The sequence below is a fragment of the Chrysochloris asiatica genome, unplaced genomic scaffold (genome assembly GCF_000296735.1).
Source record: "Chrysochloris asiatica unplaced genomic scaffold, ChrAsi1.0 scaffold00102, whole genome shotgun sequence".
Taxonomy (NCBI): Eukaryota; Metazoa; Chordata; class Mammalia; order Afrosoricida; family Chrysochloridae; genus Chrysochloris; species Chrysochloris asiatica.
In genome coordinates, this window is record NW_006408620.1 from 4628227 (window position 1) to 4645535 (window position 17309).

At 47.8% G+C, this 17309-nt stretch overlaps 1 protein-coding gene across 1 annotated transcript in view; it reads right to left on the reverse strand.

The window, feature by feature from the left end:
- The window catches only part of SNX29 (sorting nexin 29), a 567324-nt gene that overhangs the window by 133390 nt on the left and 416625 nt on the right, over positions 1 to 17309 (reverse strand). The window contains exons 16-17 of the mRNA XM_006867206.1: positions 7749 to 7804; positions 3231 to 3312 (exon numbers count right to left, since the gene is read on the reverse strand). Coding sequence (XP_006867268.1) covers positions 3231 to 3312; positions 7749 to 7804 — 138 coding nt within the window. The remainder of the gene's footprint in view (positions 1 to 3230; positions 3313 to 7748; positions 7805 to 17309) is intronic.

Here is a 17309-nt window from a genome sequence, read left to right on the forward strand (position 1 = left end):
AGCTTTCGACAGCCAGAGTGGGGTCACACTACAGCAACACCTGCTCTGATGACCTTTTAGAGGAGCACTGCCTCAGCCTCTCAGGTTCTCAGGCCTGGGGGGTGGGGGGGTGCTGGGTGTGTGTGGTAGTGGGCTGGGCCCCAGCATTTCTACAGAAAACTCCAGGCTTGGCTATAGCTGTGCCACAGGGACACAGGTGGTCACCTGTCAGGTTAGGCCTTAGCCAGGCTGGGCACTCCCTTCAGGACAAGGGCATCTGTCTAGCTGCTTCTGGAATTTCTCAAAAGCTACACTCCACCCTCACTCCGTCACACAGCACCTAAGCAGAACAAACTGATCCATCTCTGGGCCTCAGTGTACCCATATATAAAATGGGGGTAACAAACGTTGCTGTGAGGACTGAAGAAGCTTCATGTCACACACGGGGAATGGAGCTGACCGGCTGCTGCTGTTCCTAGTGTTGTTAGTCACAGTCTATGCGTTCCTTTGGGAACGTGGTGGCTCCATATGACAAGCACAGGACTGTGAACCGTTCACAGTTCGAGCCTACCAGCTGCTCTGCAGGAGAAAAGATGAGACTTTCTGCTCCCACAAAGACTTTTAAAAAATGTGAAAAATCCAATGTCACTATGAGTCGGAACCAACTGGAAAGCACTTAACAACAAGAAAACAATGCATTCCTTTAGATCTGTACTATTCACTCACCTCCATCCTCAAGTTTCTGTGGCTTTCACTAACATTTATTTCGCAGTTTTGAGCTGACCTACTTATCCTTCTTTCTCTTCATTTTAACTTATAATTATCTTAGAAAGAAACTGTGTATCACCTCGGTTAAGTGGGATACCAGGATCCTGAGCCCTCACTACAGGGTGAAAGTCAAAACAAACACCATGAAAACAAAACAACGGAATTAAACTCAAGTCTGCTGCCTGCTGAAGGCGTGGGGCTCTAGCTAACCTCTGACTTAGCTCCCAAGAGAGATCAAACCAAACCAAACCAAACCTGTTGCCATGGAGTCGATGCCACAGAGAACAGAACTGAGCTGCACAGGACTTCACATGGCTGCTTTATCCGAAGCAGACTGCCAGGTCATTCCTCTGAAGCACTTCTGAGAAGATTTAGAGCTCCAACCTTTCAGTTACCAGCAGAGTATGTTGGGACCAACTACCACAGGTACCAGTGTTTTCAATCAGTCACCTTTTATGTTGTTTCTGATAAAACTACTACAACAAAGCCTTTCTCAAATGCTTCCCAACACATGCTCAGATTTTGCTCTCGAGGTACCAGTAAGATGCACCATTAGCTGAAAAGAGACAAACAACTGCAGGCATTCAGTTACTCCCGGCATCAAGAACAATGCCAGAGAGCCCACGTGTGTCGTCAGCCGCCTGCGCAATGTGAGCCCCCTGCGCCTGAGGTTCACCGATATCTGGGCCACGTCCTCGGAGCTCTGGTGGGCACGTGCCCAGGACTGCTCTGAAACCAGTGAGGGACAGGGAGAGAGGCCACTCTGACCACCGTAGGACCCATCTCCCAGGCAACGGCATGTTGGCTGTGCCCCTCTCGTTTCATAGGCGACTGTCAGAGGCTAAAAATTGCCAAGTTGCTTCGTGGGGTGAGGGAGAAGAAAAGTCAGAGCTGAAAGGTCAAGGAAGCCTCTGAAGTGGTATCGCATTTTCATTCTGCTCTAAAATAATGCTGTCAGCTTCACCCTTTCCCTCCTCTGGGCAACGCCTCCCAGCTTTCTGAGGACCACAAAGTCGAACTCAGAGAAGAGGTTTTTTCTCGCTTGTTTATTTGGTTGGGGTAGGATGAGGAAGAAAGGAAAAGAAGAGATATCTGGAACTGTCATAACGAATGAATCCTCTTTTAAAACAACAGCTGGGAGCACCCTGAACATTCAGATTCCTCCTGACACACATGAAACTGCTGTGTTGCCCAGCTGAACATGTGAATGAAATGACTCTCTGGCTCAAGAAAGGGTTAACTCACCTGTCCGTGAGAATGTGACACGTGCAAACCCACGCTTATGTTGTTATTGTTAAATGCTTTCAAATCAGTTCTAAATCACAGCAACGGGAGCAGAAAGCCTCACTTCATTCCTCAGAGGGGCGAGTGAGTGCAAACTGTGGACCTTGTGGTTCACAGTCCAGTGCTTATCATGTGGAGCCACAGTGCTCCCACCCATTCCTAATTAGCACACGTCCACCACCACCTGCCACCAAACACGGCAGTCCTTTCAGAAGGCAAGAAATGAACATTGAGGGCTTAACGACGTGTCATCTATTTCTAATCCTTAACACCAGCTCTGCAAGCTAATTTTATGATTACTTCTGTTTTACACATTTGCCTAAAGTCAGATTTCAACAGGGGCTTCTATTTTCAAGTTTAGTAGCCTCCTTACCCGCCCGCACACCTCAGGTAGGAAACGAAGGTGAGGCCTCTATTCAGATCATAGACGATTTCTGTCCTGCGTCAATTCCCCAGTAAGAAAACAAGCTACAAAACTCAAGGCTTTTCACAGAGCTCACTGGGAGTCAGAAGAAAACCGACTGAAAATTACTGAGACACAGGAAGACAGTGGGACCAGGAAGCAGTGAGAAGTCGGCATGGAAAACAAAACCATGGCAGAACAAGCAAATGCCCAAGCCTGGGAATCAGGCATCATGGCAAGGAGAAGAAACGAAAACCACCAAGAGGGGATAAGAAGGCAGGGCAGAGAGAGGTATCAGCTGGTCAGAGAGAAGATGGGGTGAAGCTAAACCAGCTCTGCAGGAGACAAAGGTCTCACACAGCCTTACACACTCAACCCCCAACCAGGGGGGGTCATGGGGTATGCATTGAACTGTGGTACCCACAAAACATGTGTTGTATTTCTTAACCCCTGTGGTAGTTACAGTTCTATTTCGGAATGGGTTTTCTTTGGTATTTGAATGAGGCAGTTTCCTCGGAGGCTGGGTCTTAAGTGAGTCTCTCCTGAGAGAGAAAGATTAGTAAAAGTAGGGTCCAGCAGGGCAGTGGAGGAGAGACATCCAGGCCCAGGCAGGTGGCTGAGAAGGGCGTTCTACAGCGGGTGGCCAGGATTTACACTTCTAGTCAACTCTAGATCAACTCTTCCTCACTTTGAGGAGGAAGGTGCACCTGACCCAAGCCACAGTATTTTCCATCACCTCATATGCATGTGAAAGATGGACAATGAATCAGGAAGGTGTCAGTCACCCCCAGCTTACCTGGTACACGTGGAAAGCGTTCGTAGCTTTGCCCCGGAGAAACACTGAGGGGATCCATACGTTGATCAGCGCCCGGTTGGATCTGACCAAGAGAGAGAGATCACTAACAGTCATTTCAATGAAGAAAAGAAAAAACAGGCATTTTTCACTAAACTCCACTCATATGGGTGGGGCAGGACTCTTGGTGTGACGCTGTAGGATCAGCACTGGACTGTAAATCACAAGGTCAGCAGTTCAAACCCACCACCTGCTCCTCAGAAACCCTGTACAGGGTCACTAGGAGTAAAGGAGTCCACTCAATGCCACTGAACAACAGCAACAACAATATGGGGCCCAATGGACAAGAGCGACTTTCCATTTCATCTAATACAGTGAGAGCACGCACCAAACGGTACTTGGAGAAACTAGTGAATGGGAGGACTTTTTGGCGTGTGTATTGTCAACAACAAAATACATAAAATGTTTGAAACATTAAAACAACAAGAAAACAGTTTTCTATTTTTTAAGAGGCATAACACACAAGCTGCTCTGGTACCATAGTGGTCACCAATCAGGCTGCTAACCTCAAGGTCAGCAGTTAGAAACTACCAGCCATTCCATAGGAGAAAGATGAGGCTTTATGCCTCGGAAACCCTGCATAGGGTCACTCTGAGTTGGAACCAACCCCACGGTACTTAACAACAACAACAACAACACACGAGCATCTTAGGGCAACCTGTATCACACTGAACAGTAAACCCAAGGGACAGACTTGTCGTACCCTTCAGTTCCTAGACAATTTGTGAAGGAACAAAGATTAAAATGTATAGATTCAGTTTTACCCTAGAAAGAGAAGAGAATGCAGTGACCCTCACCCAACATTTATCTGAACCTGCATTTCTTCATCTGGGAAATGGGATACGATACGGAAATCCCCGAGGAGACTGTTTGGGGTTCATGTGTGGTAACACCCTCAACATTTCCGGTGCCCTGGGGGTGTCACCTCCCTCCTCTCTGTGTCTAGTTTAAATCCTGATTCCCCGCCCTCTCCCGGACATATGAAGATGAAACTCCACACAGAGTTTCAGAGGCCAGCACCCTACCTCTGAGAGGGACAGCTCTTGGTGGACGGGCGAGGAGTGAGGGGCACTCAACAGAAAGCAGCAGATATGGGGGGTCCATGCTTTTACCTGTGAGACCTCACTTAATGCCCTTGTGTGCTAGTTGAGGAATTTCCCAGAGGAACTGTGGCTGGGTGACAGTTTTGCCTGATGAGATGAGTCACCGTGTACAACTAACTACCTTCCTCCTGACCCACACCGCAACAAACAGCGGCAGCAATCACTTCCAACTTCTGCTGGACTTGATCCAAAGCATGCCGAGCTGACAAGCTGACTGTTGTTGAAATTTCAAAACCAATCACAACAATTATCCAAACAGCACTGCACGACTCTGGAGGGTCGCAGCCCTTTCATCTGCTTAAAGCTGTCCACTGTTAAGTGGATTCCAACCCGAGAGGACAGAGGAGGGTTTCGGAGGCTGCAGATCTTTAGGAAGCAGAGTGCTTCCTAGTTCTCCCCTGGAGTGGGGCTGCTGGATTCAACTCATGACGTTTCAGTGAGGGGCCCTATGCTTAACCCACAGCCCTCTGGCTCTGAGGAACCTTCCTGGGGAGGAGAAGCGGGGTCCTCATCCAGGTGGGACTTGGAAGCTCTCAGAGCACTGTCCACTCTGGACTGGTGACAGTTGGCAAAAGTGCCTCGCTGAGATTTTAGTTCGTGGACTCATTCTTTTCCCTTTCACTGATTTGCTCATCCACTAACCCAGGACTTGCTGGGACCTCCCTGTGTACTGTGGGCACTGGGGACGAGCATTACAGGCAGCAGACAGAGAGCTCCAGCCCCGGTGAAGGGTGCAGCTGACCATGGGGGAGTGACAGAGCCCCGGAAAATTATTACCACTGGGGCAATGAAATCAAAGGGGCCCTGGTGTCACAGTGGGTTAAGCACTGGGCTGCTAACTACAAGTCAGCAATTCAAACCTACCAGTCGATCTGTGGGAGAAAGAGGAAGCTGGCTGCTCCCATGAAGAGTCACAGCTTTGGAAAGCAGACATAGGGTGATTCTGAGTCAGAAACAACTCGATGGCAGTAGATGTGCGAGTTTTTATGGCAAGTAAATGAAAGACGCCTTCGTGGCTAAGCACTGGGCTGCTAACCACCAGGTCAGTGGTTCCAGTTCACCGGCCGCTCTGGGAGACAAAGATGTGGCCGTCTGCTGACCCTGGCAACCTTGGAAACCCTGTGGGGCACTTCTCTGTTCTGAGTCAGAATCCACTGCATGGCGGTGGACAACAGATGGGGCTCCCGCTGTGGCTTCAGGGCTGGTGAGCTCAGGACTGGGAGGGGCTGTGAGCCTCCCACAGAGACGATGGCAGCCAGCACTAGGCAGCGGCTGATATGGCGTGCTCGGGCCTCCACCATAGCTCACAAGACACCCACTCCTCAGTGGGAAATTCCTGTTGTGATGACGGGTCCCTGTCCCTTTGGTCTCACAGCAGACTGTTCCCACATCCCAGTGACACCCCTCGACAGCACTGACCCCAACCCCAGCTTGTCCTGTGCTAGCTCTCTGCTGGACTGTCTTTCTGCAGTTCTCTTCACGCTGTGTATTCATGGGAGGCCACCCCACCTTTGATTTTCTCTTCTTCCTGCCAAGCCAGCAGCTAGCTCTTCATCTAACAGCCAGCCAACCCCAGGGCTGAAGGCCTCTCATTCTAGTCACTGTCCGGCCTGCAAGTCTGCTGTGGTGAACTTGACTTTGTGAATCAGGAACTGAAGCTCACTGAGGGTATGGGTTTGCCCAAGGTCACACTGGTGTACTGTCAGGAGCTGAGGGTATGGACTTACCCAAGGTTACACTGATGTACCATGAGGAGGTGAGGGCATGGACTTGCCCAAGGTCATACTGATGTACCGCCTGGAGCTGAGGGTATGGACTTGCCCAAGGTCACACTGATGTACGGTCTGGAGCTGAGGTTCCCACACAGGCCTACCTGGCTCTGACAAAATGCTCTTCTTGATGACATCTTGTCCTGCCTCTCCCAGAAGCAGTTCTTTACCAGATGACACTTTGTTTAAGGAGCTCTGGTAGCGTAGTGGTTATGAGTCAGGCTGCTAACCTCAAAGTCAGAGGTTTAAAACTACAAGCTGTTCCCATGGGAGAAAGAGAGGCTTTCTGCTCCCGTAAAGATTTACAGTCTCGGAGACTCTATACAGGGTCGCTATGAGTTGGAACTGACTCCACAGCATATTAACCACTACCACCACCTGGTGTAGCGCTGCATGATCAGCAGTGGGATTGCAAACCATAAAGTCGGCAGTTCAAAGGCATCAGCCGCTCCTCGGAAACCCTATACAGGGTTGCTATGAGTCCAAACTGACTCGATAGCACTTCACAGTAACACTTTCCTTGGGGAGGTGTTCTCCCACAAATGACTGGGAGAAGAGCACAGCTCTGTTTGGCCCCTACTACAGGATCCACCCCACATCCTCTAGGAGCCTCCAAAGACCAAGTAACATGATCAGAAACAGACAGTCTGAAAACCCTAACAGATTATCAGCAAGAGCACCAAATGGAATCAAGTCTGACCCAAAGCAAAACAAAAGTGCTCACCGACTGCTGTTTCCAGTCATCTCTTATTGTTAGGTGCCATCGAGTCGGTTTCGACTCATAGGTTCCTACCCATCCTGTGCCATCCTCACAACCACCATAGGCTGGGTTTGAGCCCAGTGTTGAAGCCACTGTGCTAATTCATCTCATTGAGGGGCTTCCTCTTAACCCCAAACCCTCGACTTCTCCAAGCTTGATGCTCTTCTCCAGGCGTTGGGTCCACTTGATATGTTCATAGTATATAAGGTGAAGTCTCGTCATCCTAGCTTCTAAAGAACATTCAGGGTGTACTTGTTCCAAGAAAGGTTGGTCCGTTCTTCTGGCAGACCGTGCCGGACTGTCACCAACACCATCACTCAAAGGCACCCAGTCTTCTCTGGTCTTCTCAGTCTTCATTGTCCAGCTCTCCCATGCATGTGAGGTGACTGAAATACGATGGGTTGGGTCAGGCGACATCTTTGCTCCAATAACCTAAGGATTCTAAACTCAAGTCTCCATGGGAGCTACGCAGCAGATTAAGAAACGGGCAGAGTGGGGATGGGAAAGGTAAAAGGAACAGTGTGGACTGAGGGGAACTGAAAAGTGCAGGCTCTGAGACAAGGGGCAGCTACCAGTGGGCTTCCACTGGCTGGTGAGCATGCGGGGATGTGTGTTCAATTCTGGAGTGAAATCTCCCAACACAAGCCAGAAAAGGTAATAAAGCAAGTTTGGGGGCCAGACTCAGGGGAATGACGTTCCCCCCTACCCCACCTCTGCAGTAACCAAATTCTCCTGTAGCAGATTTAAACAATGACTGCTGTTTCCCCGTGGGGTCTTCTAAGACAAGTCAAACAAAAGAGTTCTATTTCTAAAGAGTTCCTGGACTTACATTTCAAAATCTGACAAACTCTGGTCTTCGGATGTTTGACTCAAATCTCCAGGTACCTGTCGTGGGGGGAAGGGGATGGGAGGGAGAGAAAACGCACAATGGTTACCATGGTTTGCTTAATGATGAAGAATTGTGTCTCTCAATGATTGCTGCTCATTTCCTGGTAAGAATGAGGTGGAAAAGCAAGTACTGGAAAACAGTAAGTGATTTTCCGGAGGGATGACTAGAGATAGTGTGGCAGTAATAAAAATACGCCACCATGAGAGATCTCAATTAATTTTTTTTGCAGAAAAAAGAACAGCTAATCCTATTGGGGTAATCGCGGGCATGCAAAAGCATGTAATTCTGGAGCGATCAAGGCCTAATTAGGATCTGAGATGCAAGGTATCAGATGTGTGGCGGAAAATGTATTCAGTGTCTCCAGGATGAAAATCGCACACACAGACATACACACTCAGTACATGAGCAAAAAGGTCAATGTCTGCCGCCAAAGGGCTCCATCCTCCCCCCATACCCCACCCACTCCCCCATGAACAACCAAGTCAGAAGAGCATGGCTTCTTCTCCTGACTCAGAAGGGCTACTAAGAATATGACTGGGTGACAGAAATCAGAAATCAACTTCCTGCCACCAGTGTCCTGACCACACTGTTTGGAGGTGAGTGTGGAGGGCCAGCAGGTATCCAAGCCTATGACTGACTTCTCACCTGGAACCTTCAGAAGGTAAAGGTAGTCAGCTGTCACAGGTATTTGTAATTACTACATAAAGCACTGAATACCATACCTAGCATTTAGTAGATGCCCAACAAATGGTGACAGTCTCATCATTCCAGGCAATGAGCTTCCTTTCTGACTTGGATCTAATTGGAACTGGCTAGAATCTTAAGAACTTGGATAAAGATGCAGAGGGCACAAGTGGACAAGAGAAGAGTGTTGGAGAGTAGGGAAAGGTGGATTAATGTGCTACCAATGAAATAAATATTCACATAAAAAATGCACTAGCCCCCTAACAGGGAAAACAACTCATGATAACTGTTGTTGTTTCCCCCCGGCCCCAAAACCTGGATACAAACAGCAAATGCCCGATATGATTCCTAAATGTAACTTAGAGCATCTGCACACTGAAAGGTCAGAACGAAAAACATCAGAAAGATGACAACAGGCTGTCGCTGACAGAGAGAAGGCTCATGACCTTACATTATGAGTTCTGTACTTCTCTGTACCTCCTACAATGAAGGTGTATTCACTGTGCAGCTTAAACAGACACACAAGACATATTAATTTAGCTGTGGATCTTTGCGTTATGTGAAGAAAATACAACCAGCATTATGTGCAGAAAGCCGGGTGGGGCAGGCCTTGTCCTCATACTCACTATGAATCTGACATAAAAGGGCGGAGGAAGGGGTCTGGAGGTATGGCACCTTCCACTCTCAGCCCTTACCCGTGGAATCGAGCGTTACCGGCCAAGACGTCACTGCTATCACTGGTCAGGGCTGACGATGGCCCTTGCCACTCCTTCCCATAGAATGTCCCCCTCAGCAACAGTGTGGGGATCAAGTTAGCCTGTTTGAGGAGACCCTCGGGACAAGTACACATCAGCTCCATCGTGATGCCAAGTCCCACTTTCTTTACAAGCTACCTCCTTTGAGACTGAAAGAGGACAGAGCATGGTCCGAAGGTGCCTCCTCCACAGTTAGGAGGGTTCTGGCTGAACTGAGCCAAGTAGAAAGAACAGGTTACCTGAGGGCTGAGGTAAAAGATGTGCCTATGTCTCTGAGGACAGGCATCACTTTCCAATTTGAAGGAACAACGAGCTTCTATGAATATGATAGATTCTCAGAACAAGGCATTTTCTTTATAGATGTGTTCTCCCTCATGCTGCTTTTCAGAGAACATTCTGGACAGTGGACATAAGTACCTGGGAGCCATTAAATCCTTCTGACATGCAGACTTTTCTTCTAATTAAGTAGTAGCACGCCGAGAGATATGAATGTGTCTGTGAATTCCAGGGAGGCGGCTGGGAAAAGGGCACCTGAGCTTTCTAAGTGTGTATGTAGAACATTCTCTGACAAATGCATACAGATAACCGATGGCAAACTTATTAAACATCGTCAAGACTTCACTTCTTGTGCTGTCTGCCCAGACTGGTGCCAGGCATCACCCACAGTTTACAGTAAGCCTCCGGAGAGCTGGCTTTACAACACATTCTGGGAAGACAGGCGGTGTTGATAACTGGCCATTGTAATCCCTACTGGGACTTCGGGGACATACCCCAGGCATGCCAGCTTCTCATTGGCTTACCCCAACAAAGGGCATAAAGAAATGACTAGAGGCAAGGAGACATTCTTTTGCTTCTCCCTGGCCCTGCAGGGAAGGCGGCTAGCTGTTTGGCATGTAGGAATCACGCAGCCGTATTTAGATGCAGGGGAAGACGGCGCCCATTAGGACAGAAACAGCTGCCTGACATTCCGGTGTCCTCCTAGAGGGAGCACCTGAGCTTGGACCGTGGGTATGGAATGACAGACAGGTGACATCCACAGCAAGGGTGTTGCCATAATCTCTCCAGACTCAGGAGTCCCCAGGCTGCTGGCACGCAGAGAGTAGGGGGAGAGGAGAGAGGCTCTAACTGCAACGTCCATGAGACCATGAGCTCGGCTGGACACTGGCTCATCCTGCCAGAGAAGGAGAGAGTTCCTCAAACACTGCCACATGGGTCACAAAACAAATGATCAATGTCTACTATGTGCTTAAAAAGCACTTGTTTAAATTTTGAAAAGAAACCTACCAAAGAAAGAAAACCAGTCATCTTGTCAAAGCCAGGGGTGGGGGTGGAGGGCGAGGGGGTTAGTCAGGAACCTAGCAGGAAGCAGCAAAGACAAGACAGGCACCTGATGTTACCCATGCTCCCAGTCCTCAGGGTTGGACACACAGCCCTGGGTCCGGGAGCTGTCCCCATGTCCCAGGGAGGACCGGAGACACCAGTCTCCTCTCCCTGCTTCCTGAGTGCACAGTGACGGCAGATACTCAACTTTCCGCAGCTGCAGAAACCACACGAAGTTCTCACCAACCGTCAGCCACGTGGAGGTCACCTTAGTCATCCCACCCCCAATAACTGCAGTCCCAGAAGAACCAACCAGAAGAAGCGCCCAGCTGAGCCTAGTCACAGCAGGGAACCATGAGAGATGAGAAAATGGCTGGATTTGTTTTGGTTATTCAGTTTTGGGGTAGTTTGTTATGCGGCAGTAGAAAACCCACCAGAGTATCGTATCCAAAGTTACTCACTCAGCTAGTTAGTGCCAGAGGTGGGATTCCAACCCAGAGGGTCTGGCTCCAGACTGCCCTGTAGTCACATGGCTGCCCTGCCTCCCGTTACACAGTCCCCATGCTTTGCATTCTGCCTGTGTTTCTGGGACATGCAGGAGATGAAGCAGCCCTCGTGCACACTGGAGGGCCTCAGCTGTCTAGGGACCTCTGACGGAGCCAGCGTAGTCCGAAGGGACTCAGCTGTTGTAGAGCAGATGTATGATTGGGTGTAAAACCCTAACCTCTCCTAAAGCCTGTTTGCTTTACCACCCCGCGGGAGCTTTGGTAGGCAGCAGACCTGGCCCTGGTCCGATCCTAGGGCACCTCTGGGTGTGCCAGTCAGTCTCTAGACTCTGAGCTGAAGAACAGGAGGTCTCAGGATCAAAGGGAAGCTGGGACACTTTGAGTTCTAATTCCAGGCTTCCACCTGGGTATTCTGGTATAATGCTGTAGCATAAACACTAGACTGCTAACTGCAAGGTTAAGGATTCAAACCCACCAGCCACTCCTTGGAAACCCTATACAGGGTCACTATGAGTCAGAAACTGACTTGACAGCACTAAACAACACCACTACCACCATCTAGGTGATGTAAACGGTCAAGCACTAGATTGCAGCTGGACAGCTGGTCGTTCAAAGCCATCCAGAAGCTCCAGGACTGGCCCAGTGCTATGGAGCAGGGGTGCGCTGCATGCATGGTGTCTCCCTGAGTCAGGGTGGGCTTGATGACAACCCTACCAGCACCCCTAAAGCTTTGAGAAGCCACGTGACTACAGAAGACTCGGGTTTCTTCCTTGTCTGTGTCAGGACAGCAGGCGTCTCACTGCCTTCTGGGTGGTGGTAAGTGCCATCGAGTCAATTCCGACTCATAACGACCCTGTATGTGGTTTTCATGGAGAGGCTGGTGGGTCTTAGTCGCTGACTTTGTGCGGCTCCTGCAGCACCACATTGCCCTATTCTAATGGATCAATAAAGATCTGGGGGTGGGACGTGGGGGGAGACAAACACGTATGGAACACCTACTATGGACCAGGCACTTTGCATTCTTACATTTACTCCTCAAACAACCCTGAGAAACAGGCCCTGCTGCAAGTGACTCTCCTTCTGGTCTTCCCCCACCCCTCTGCACGGCAGCTGCTGCTTTTCTCATCCTTCAAGGATCAGCGAAAACACGAATTCCCAGGCTATGCCTTCCCTGACAATGGGCACTAAACAAATGTATGCTGTCACTGTCTCACTGGCTGCGTAACGACTCCGCACTGGTGTATCTGCACACTGGTCTTCCCCATGTGGGCAAGAAAGGGGCAGCTGCCATGTCTACGTGCTCACCGTGACACACAGCTGCCTGCCAGCCAGCTCACCGTGGCACCCAATACAACATGCGATGGCGGATTACGTGAATGAATGAGAACATTAGCTACACATCTACTCTCGAATCTCAGTCCATTTTGAACACTACCCCACTGTAGTACTGTGGGGTATCATCGAGTTGGTTTCAACTCATGGTGACCCTATGCACGACAGGATGAAACACAGTCTGGTCCCGTGCCATCCTCACACATGTTGCTACGTTTGAGCCCATTGTTGCTCAGTTGTAGTAAACTTGAATCCTTCACGCATGATCATTCTGACTCATACAGACTCTGCATAGGGTTTCTGAAACTGTAAAGCTTTACGGGAACAGCTGGTGGGTTTGAACCACCAACCTTCCAGTTAGGGGTCCAATGCCTAATCCACAGAGCCCCCAGGGCTCCAGGAAAAAGCAGAGGACGAAGATGGTAGTCCACATTCATCACCGATAAGGGGAAGTGAAGGAAAAACAGCAATGAGCTAAGCCCAACTATGTTCAATAGACCCCTGTGAACCCGGGTGGAGACCTGGTCGGCCAGCAGTGTGGCAAGGCCTGGGATTCTTGGGCCCAGAGTCAGTGACATAGCCACAGAGGACTAGAGTGGAGAGTGAAGCATCAAGCTGATAAGAAGAGAGGGCATATGCATAAGAACATCCACACTTGCAGATAATACTCATTTGACCTGGCTTCAATGACTGGATGATCAGAGCTCAACTAGGAGAAGAGAGAAAAGGAAAAACAGAGTAATCTGATAGAATTTGATGAACTTGACCTACACCTATAGATGATGTAGCTCAAAAGAGATAACAAATCTTTACAGCAAGGATCATTCCCACCCCCTCCATACACAGAGTAGACAGGGATGGGCAACTTCAACATTGTCTACCCAAAATGGTTGACTACAAAGGCAAGAAGTGACCAGTTTACAAGCTTTCAAGAGGGAACCTAGATCCAGAGGGTGCGGAGGAAGGTAGACTCTCCACTGAATAGTATCCAATCTATCTGGGAGGGACTAATGAAAGGAGACGGGGATAGTTCCCTTGTGGTACAATAGTGAATAATTGTTATCAGGACTGACTGCGAGGGTTGGAAATGTAAAGGTGGACATTTTGTGGCAAAAAGAGGGGAATGATTGACTATGCAGTCCAGGAGCCGAGGTCCCTGGAACCATCAAGGAGAAGAGCGGCGTCTGAGACCCTACCCAGAGAATCAGTGACCCCAGAGATAGAGGCAGAGATGATGACGTGGAGAGATGGAGCAACTGGGGACTCTCAACCCAGAGTGGGAGAGGGGCTGTGTACTGACGACCGGGGGGCAGGCTTGCAGGTTATACCCTTTGGCTGGTTGATGATGCATGCAGGGAATTGTAACCATGGCAATGAAATGATATATGATAGAATGAATGTAAAGCTAATGTTCTCCCATGTAAACTATCACATAATTCACAATAAAACATTAAAAAAAAACCCCACAAAAATAAACAATTAAACTCTACCACCACCACGAATGAAAACGGACTCAGGGAGACCATAGAAGATATACCTTCTAATTGTTATCTCTAGTCTGTTACTGGAGTTCTGGTGAGGCACTGTCAGTTAATGTGCTGGACTATAAAGTCGGCCAGGACCAAAAGGCCAGCAGTTCAAGCTCACCAGCAGCTCCTTGGCAACCCTATACAGGGTTGCTATGTGTCGGATGCCAACTCGACGGCACTTAGTAACAAGTAGTTAAAATCTGTTACTACCATGGAACTCCTAAGGAGCTCTCATAGTGTACTGGTTCCAACCTCAAGGTCAGCAGTTGGAAACTACCATTCGTTCCAGTGGAGAAAGATGAAGTTTTCTGCTCCCGTAAAGATTTACAGCCTTGGATACCCTTGCACAGGGTTTGGATTTACAGCACAGGGTTCACTATGAGTCAGAACCAAGTCCATGGTACACAACCATACAACTTCTGGTGTGGCGCTGTAGCATCGGCACTGGACTGAGAACCACAAGGTTGGTGGCTCAAAACTATCAGCTGCTTCTCAGTAACCCTATACAGGGTCGCTATGAATCAGAATTGACTCAACAGCACTTAACATCACAACAATATAAGACTGGAGCCCCGGTGTGGGATAATCACTGGACTACTAAGCACAAGGTCGGTCAGCAGTTCACACCCACTTCCTTAGAAACCCTCCACACGGTCACTGTGACTCAGAACTGACTAGATGGCAGACAACAACAACAAGGGTCAACAGATCTAATTGCTTCTAACTTGAAAAGAAACTGGGATCAAAGATTCTCTAAAGCTCTTTCAGCCAGGTTTTATTGCCATCAGAGAATCCTACTGAATGCTCTGGAACTTTGTACAAACTTACGTTATTAAACACTGCTTTGAATTAGAGTTGGTTTTGATGTGTCTGTGGTTTCCAATTGAGGGCCTGGAGGGCAACTAACTATTCTCAGAGTTCAAGACAGCTGAGCACACTTCTCAAGTCCATAGGTGATGTTCAGTGAATGTTCCCGGTCGACAGACAGGTGATGGGTGAATAGATGGTCAGAGAGCAAGGGGATGGGAAGAAAAGGGCCCGAGAAAATGATTGAATTTCCTAAGGACGGACATCTCGATTCTTTCCAAGTAATGAAGACTCATGAGCAATGTCTGCACACAGGTATGTGTACAAGGATGCCCACTGCAGCACCACTTGCGGTAATAAAACACTGTAGACAAGTAATGAAAATTCGGGACAGTCAGAGCAGTCGCTACAGCTATTAGAGAAAGAACAACTCTCCTGCTTAAGAGAGGATTATTTTCCGGCTATAATGTCCAATGAAAAACGCAACATACACGCAATCTCAGACAAGCTACTGTTCTCTGAAGAAGTCAAGAGAAACATGTGCCTATGTGTTTGGATAGACCATAACCATTTCTAGGAAGACCCACTGAAACTGCCAACTGGGGACGCTTTTGGGGATGGGCACTGAAAACCAAGAGTCAAAGGCAAGAGGAAGGCTCATATTTCATGGTAAAACTTTATATTGTATACATTTTTACCATGTACATGAGTTGCTGTTCTTTCAAAATACACACGTATTAACCCTGATATATATAAAAAACAACAAGTATTATATTACATCTATAAAAGAAATGGGTAGGTGGCATGGGGATCACCTGAGAAGGGGCTTGGAGTAATGGGAATGTTCTGCGTCTTGGTAGGAATTTGGGCTACAAAGGTGTGTGCATTTGTTAAAATGCAATTCAGATTTGCGCGATTCATTTTAACTAAGTTTTATCTCAAAAGAAAAAAAAAATTGAACTCAATAGTTAATTATGTGTTTTCTCACACTAGGTTTCCAAACAGAGTTTAAAGACCTTTTTATTTTTTAAAAAAAGAAAGAGGCAGACAGTCAAGATTTGTTTTGAACAAGGAAACCTCAGAAAATGCAAACAAACTGCCTCATTCATTCCTGTTTCATCCTTAACACTCACAGAATAGTCGGAAAAACAGAGACACAGAACAATTAGAAGGTAGACTCGGGGACACTCTGAAAACCAGAGCTGTTCTCACTAATGTTGGGGTACATTGTAACTTACAATAGAGGAGAAAGATGAGGCTGTCTGCTACTGTAGTAAAGACCAACCGTCTCGGAAACCGTAAGAAGCAGTTCTACTCTGCCCTATGGGGAGGTGGTGTTGGTGGTTATGTGCCATGGAGTTGGTTCTGATTCATAGCAACCTTATATAGAGTTTCCAAGGCTATAAATCTTTACGGGAGCAGACAGCCTCATCTTTCTCCCATGGAGCAGCTGACAGATTCAAACTGATGACCTCTTGGATGGCAGCCCAGCTGGTTGCTAAGCCACTATGCTACCAGGGTTCCTTGTCCTATAGAGTACTGTGAGTCAAAGCTGACTTGAAGGCACTGGGCTGGGTTTGGTTTGGTTTATAATTGGTTACTGAGGGGTGAATATAGGATTTTGTTAAATGCAGTACAAACCAAACAAAAAAACAAAATAAAAAAACACTTAGACATTAGCAAGGGACCACTTAAGCAGTACTTAAAAGCATGATAAGGTACCAGAAGGAATCCTGGTAGCATAGTGGGAGTATATTTACAAATACATACATATGGATATGGGGTAGCTATGGGTTGGAACCAACTCAACATGTTGTGAAGTGCTGATGAGTTGGTTCCAACCCATCGTGACCCTGTATAGGGTTTCTGAGGAATGGCTGGTGATCTTGACCCGCTAATCTTGAGAATCAAACAGACTTTGCTTTAATCCACAGCACCACACCAGGACTGTATATATGTATATGTATATATATATATACACACACACACACACATACTTATGCACACACATATATATATTCATGGAGCTCTGGTAGCGTAGTGGTTACGAATCGGGCTGCGAACCTTAAGGTCAGCGGTTCGAAACTACCAGCTGCACCGCGGGAGAAAGATGAGGCTTTCTATTCCCGTAAAGATTTACACCCTCGGAAACCCTATACAGGGTCGCTATGGGTCGGAAACGACTCAATGGCACATAACAACAACAACAACACATATATCATACACATATATATATTCATCTACATATACGTAATTTGTACTTGGCTGTTTTCCTTTGCTACAAACACATCCGTAAGTGTGGTGGGGCATTGGAACATACAGGGGCAAAATTATGAAAACTTCTTAGATAAAACCAAACATCTTAAAGGAATGAGTTGCTGGACTTGGGAGTTCAGGACCACAGTCTTGAGGGGCACCATGGTTAGTTAATTGGCATAATAACACAGTCCACAAAAATACTGTTCTATATCCTATTTTGTAAATAGTGACTGAGGTCTTAAAACATGGAATTATGGGTCTCTCCCTGCCTGGAGGAAAGAAGAGCAGTGAAAATCTAAGATTTGTGGA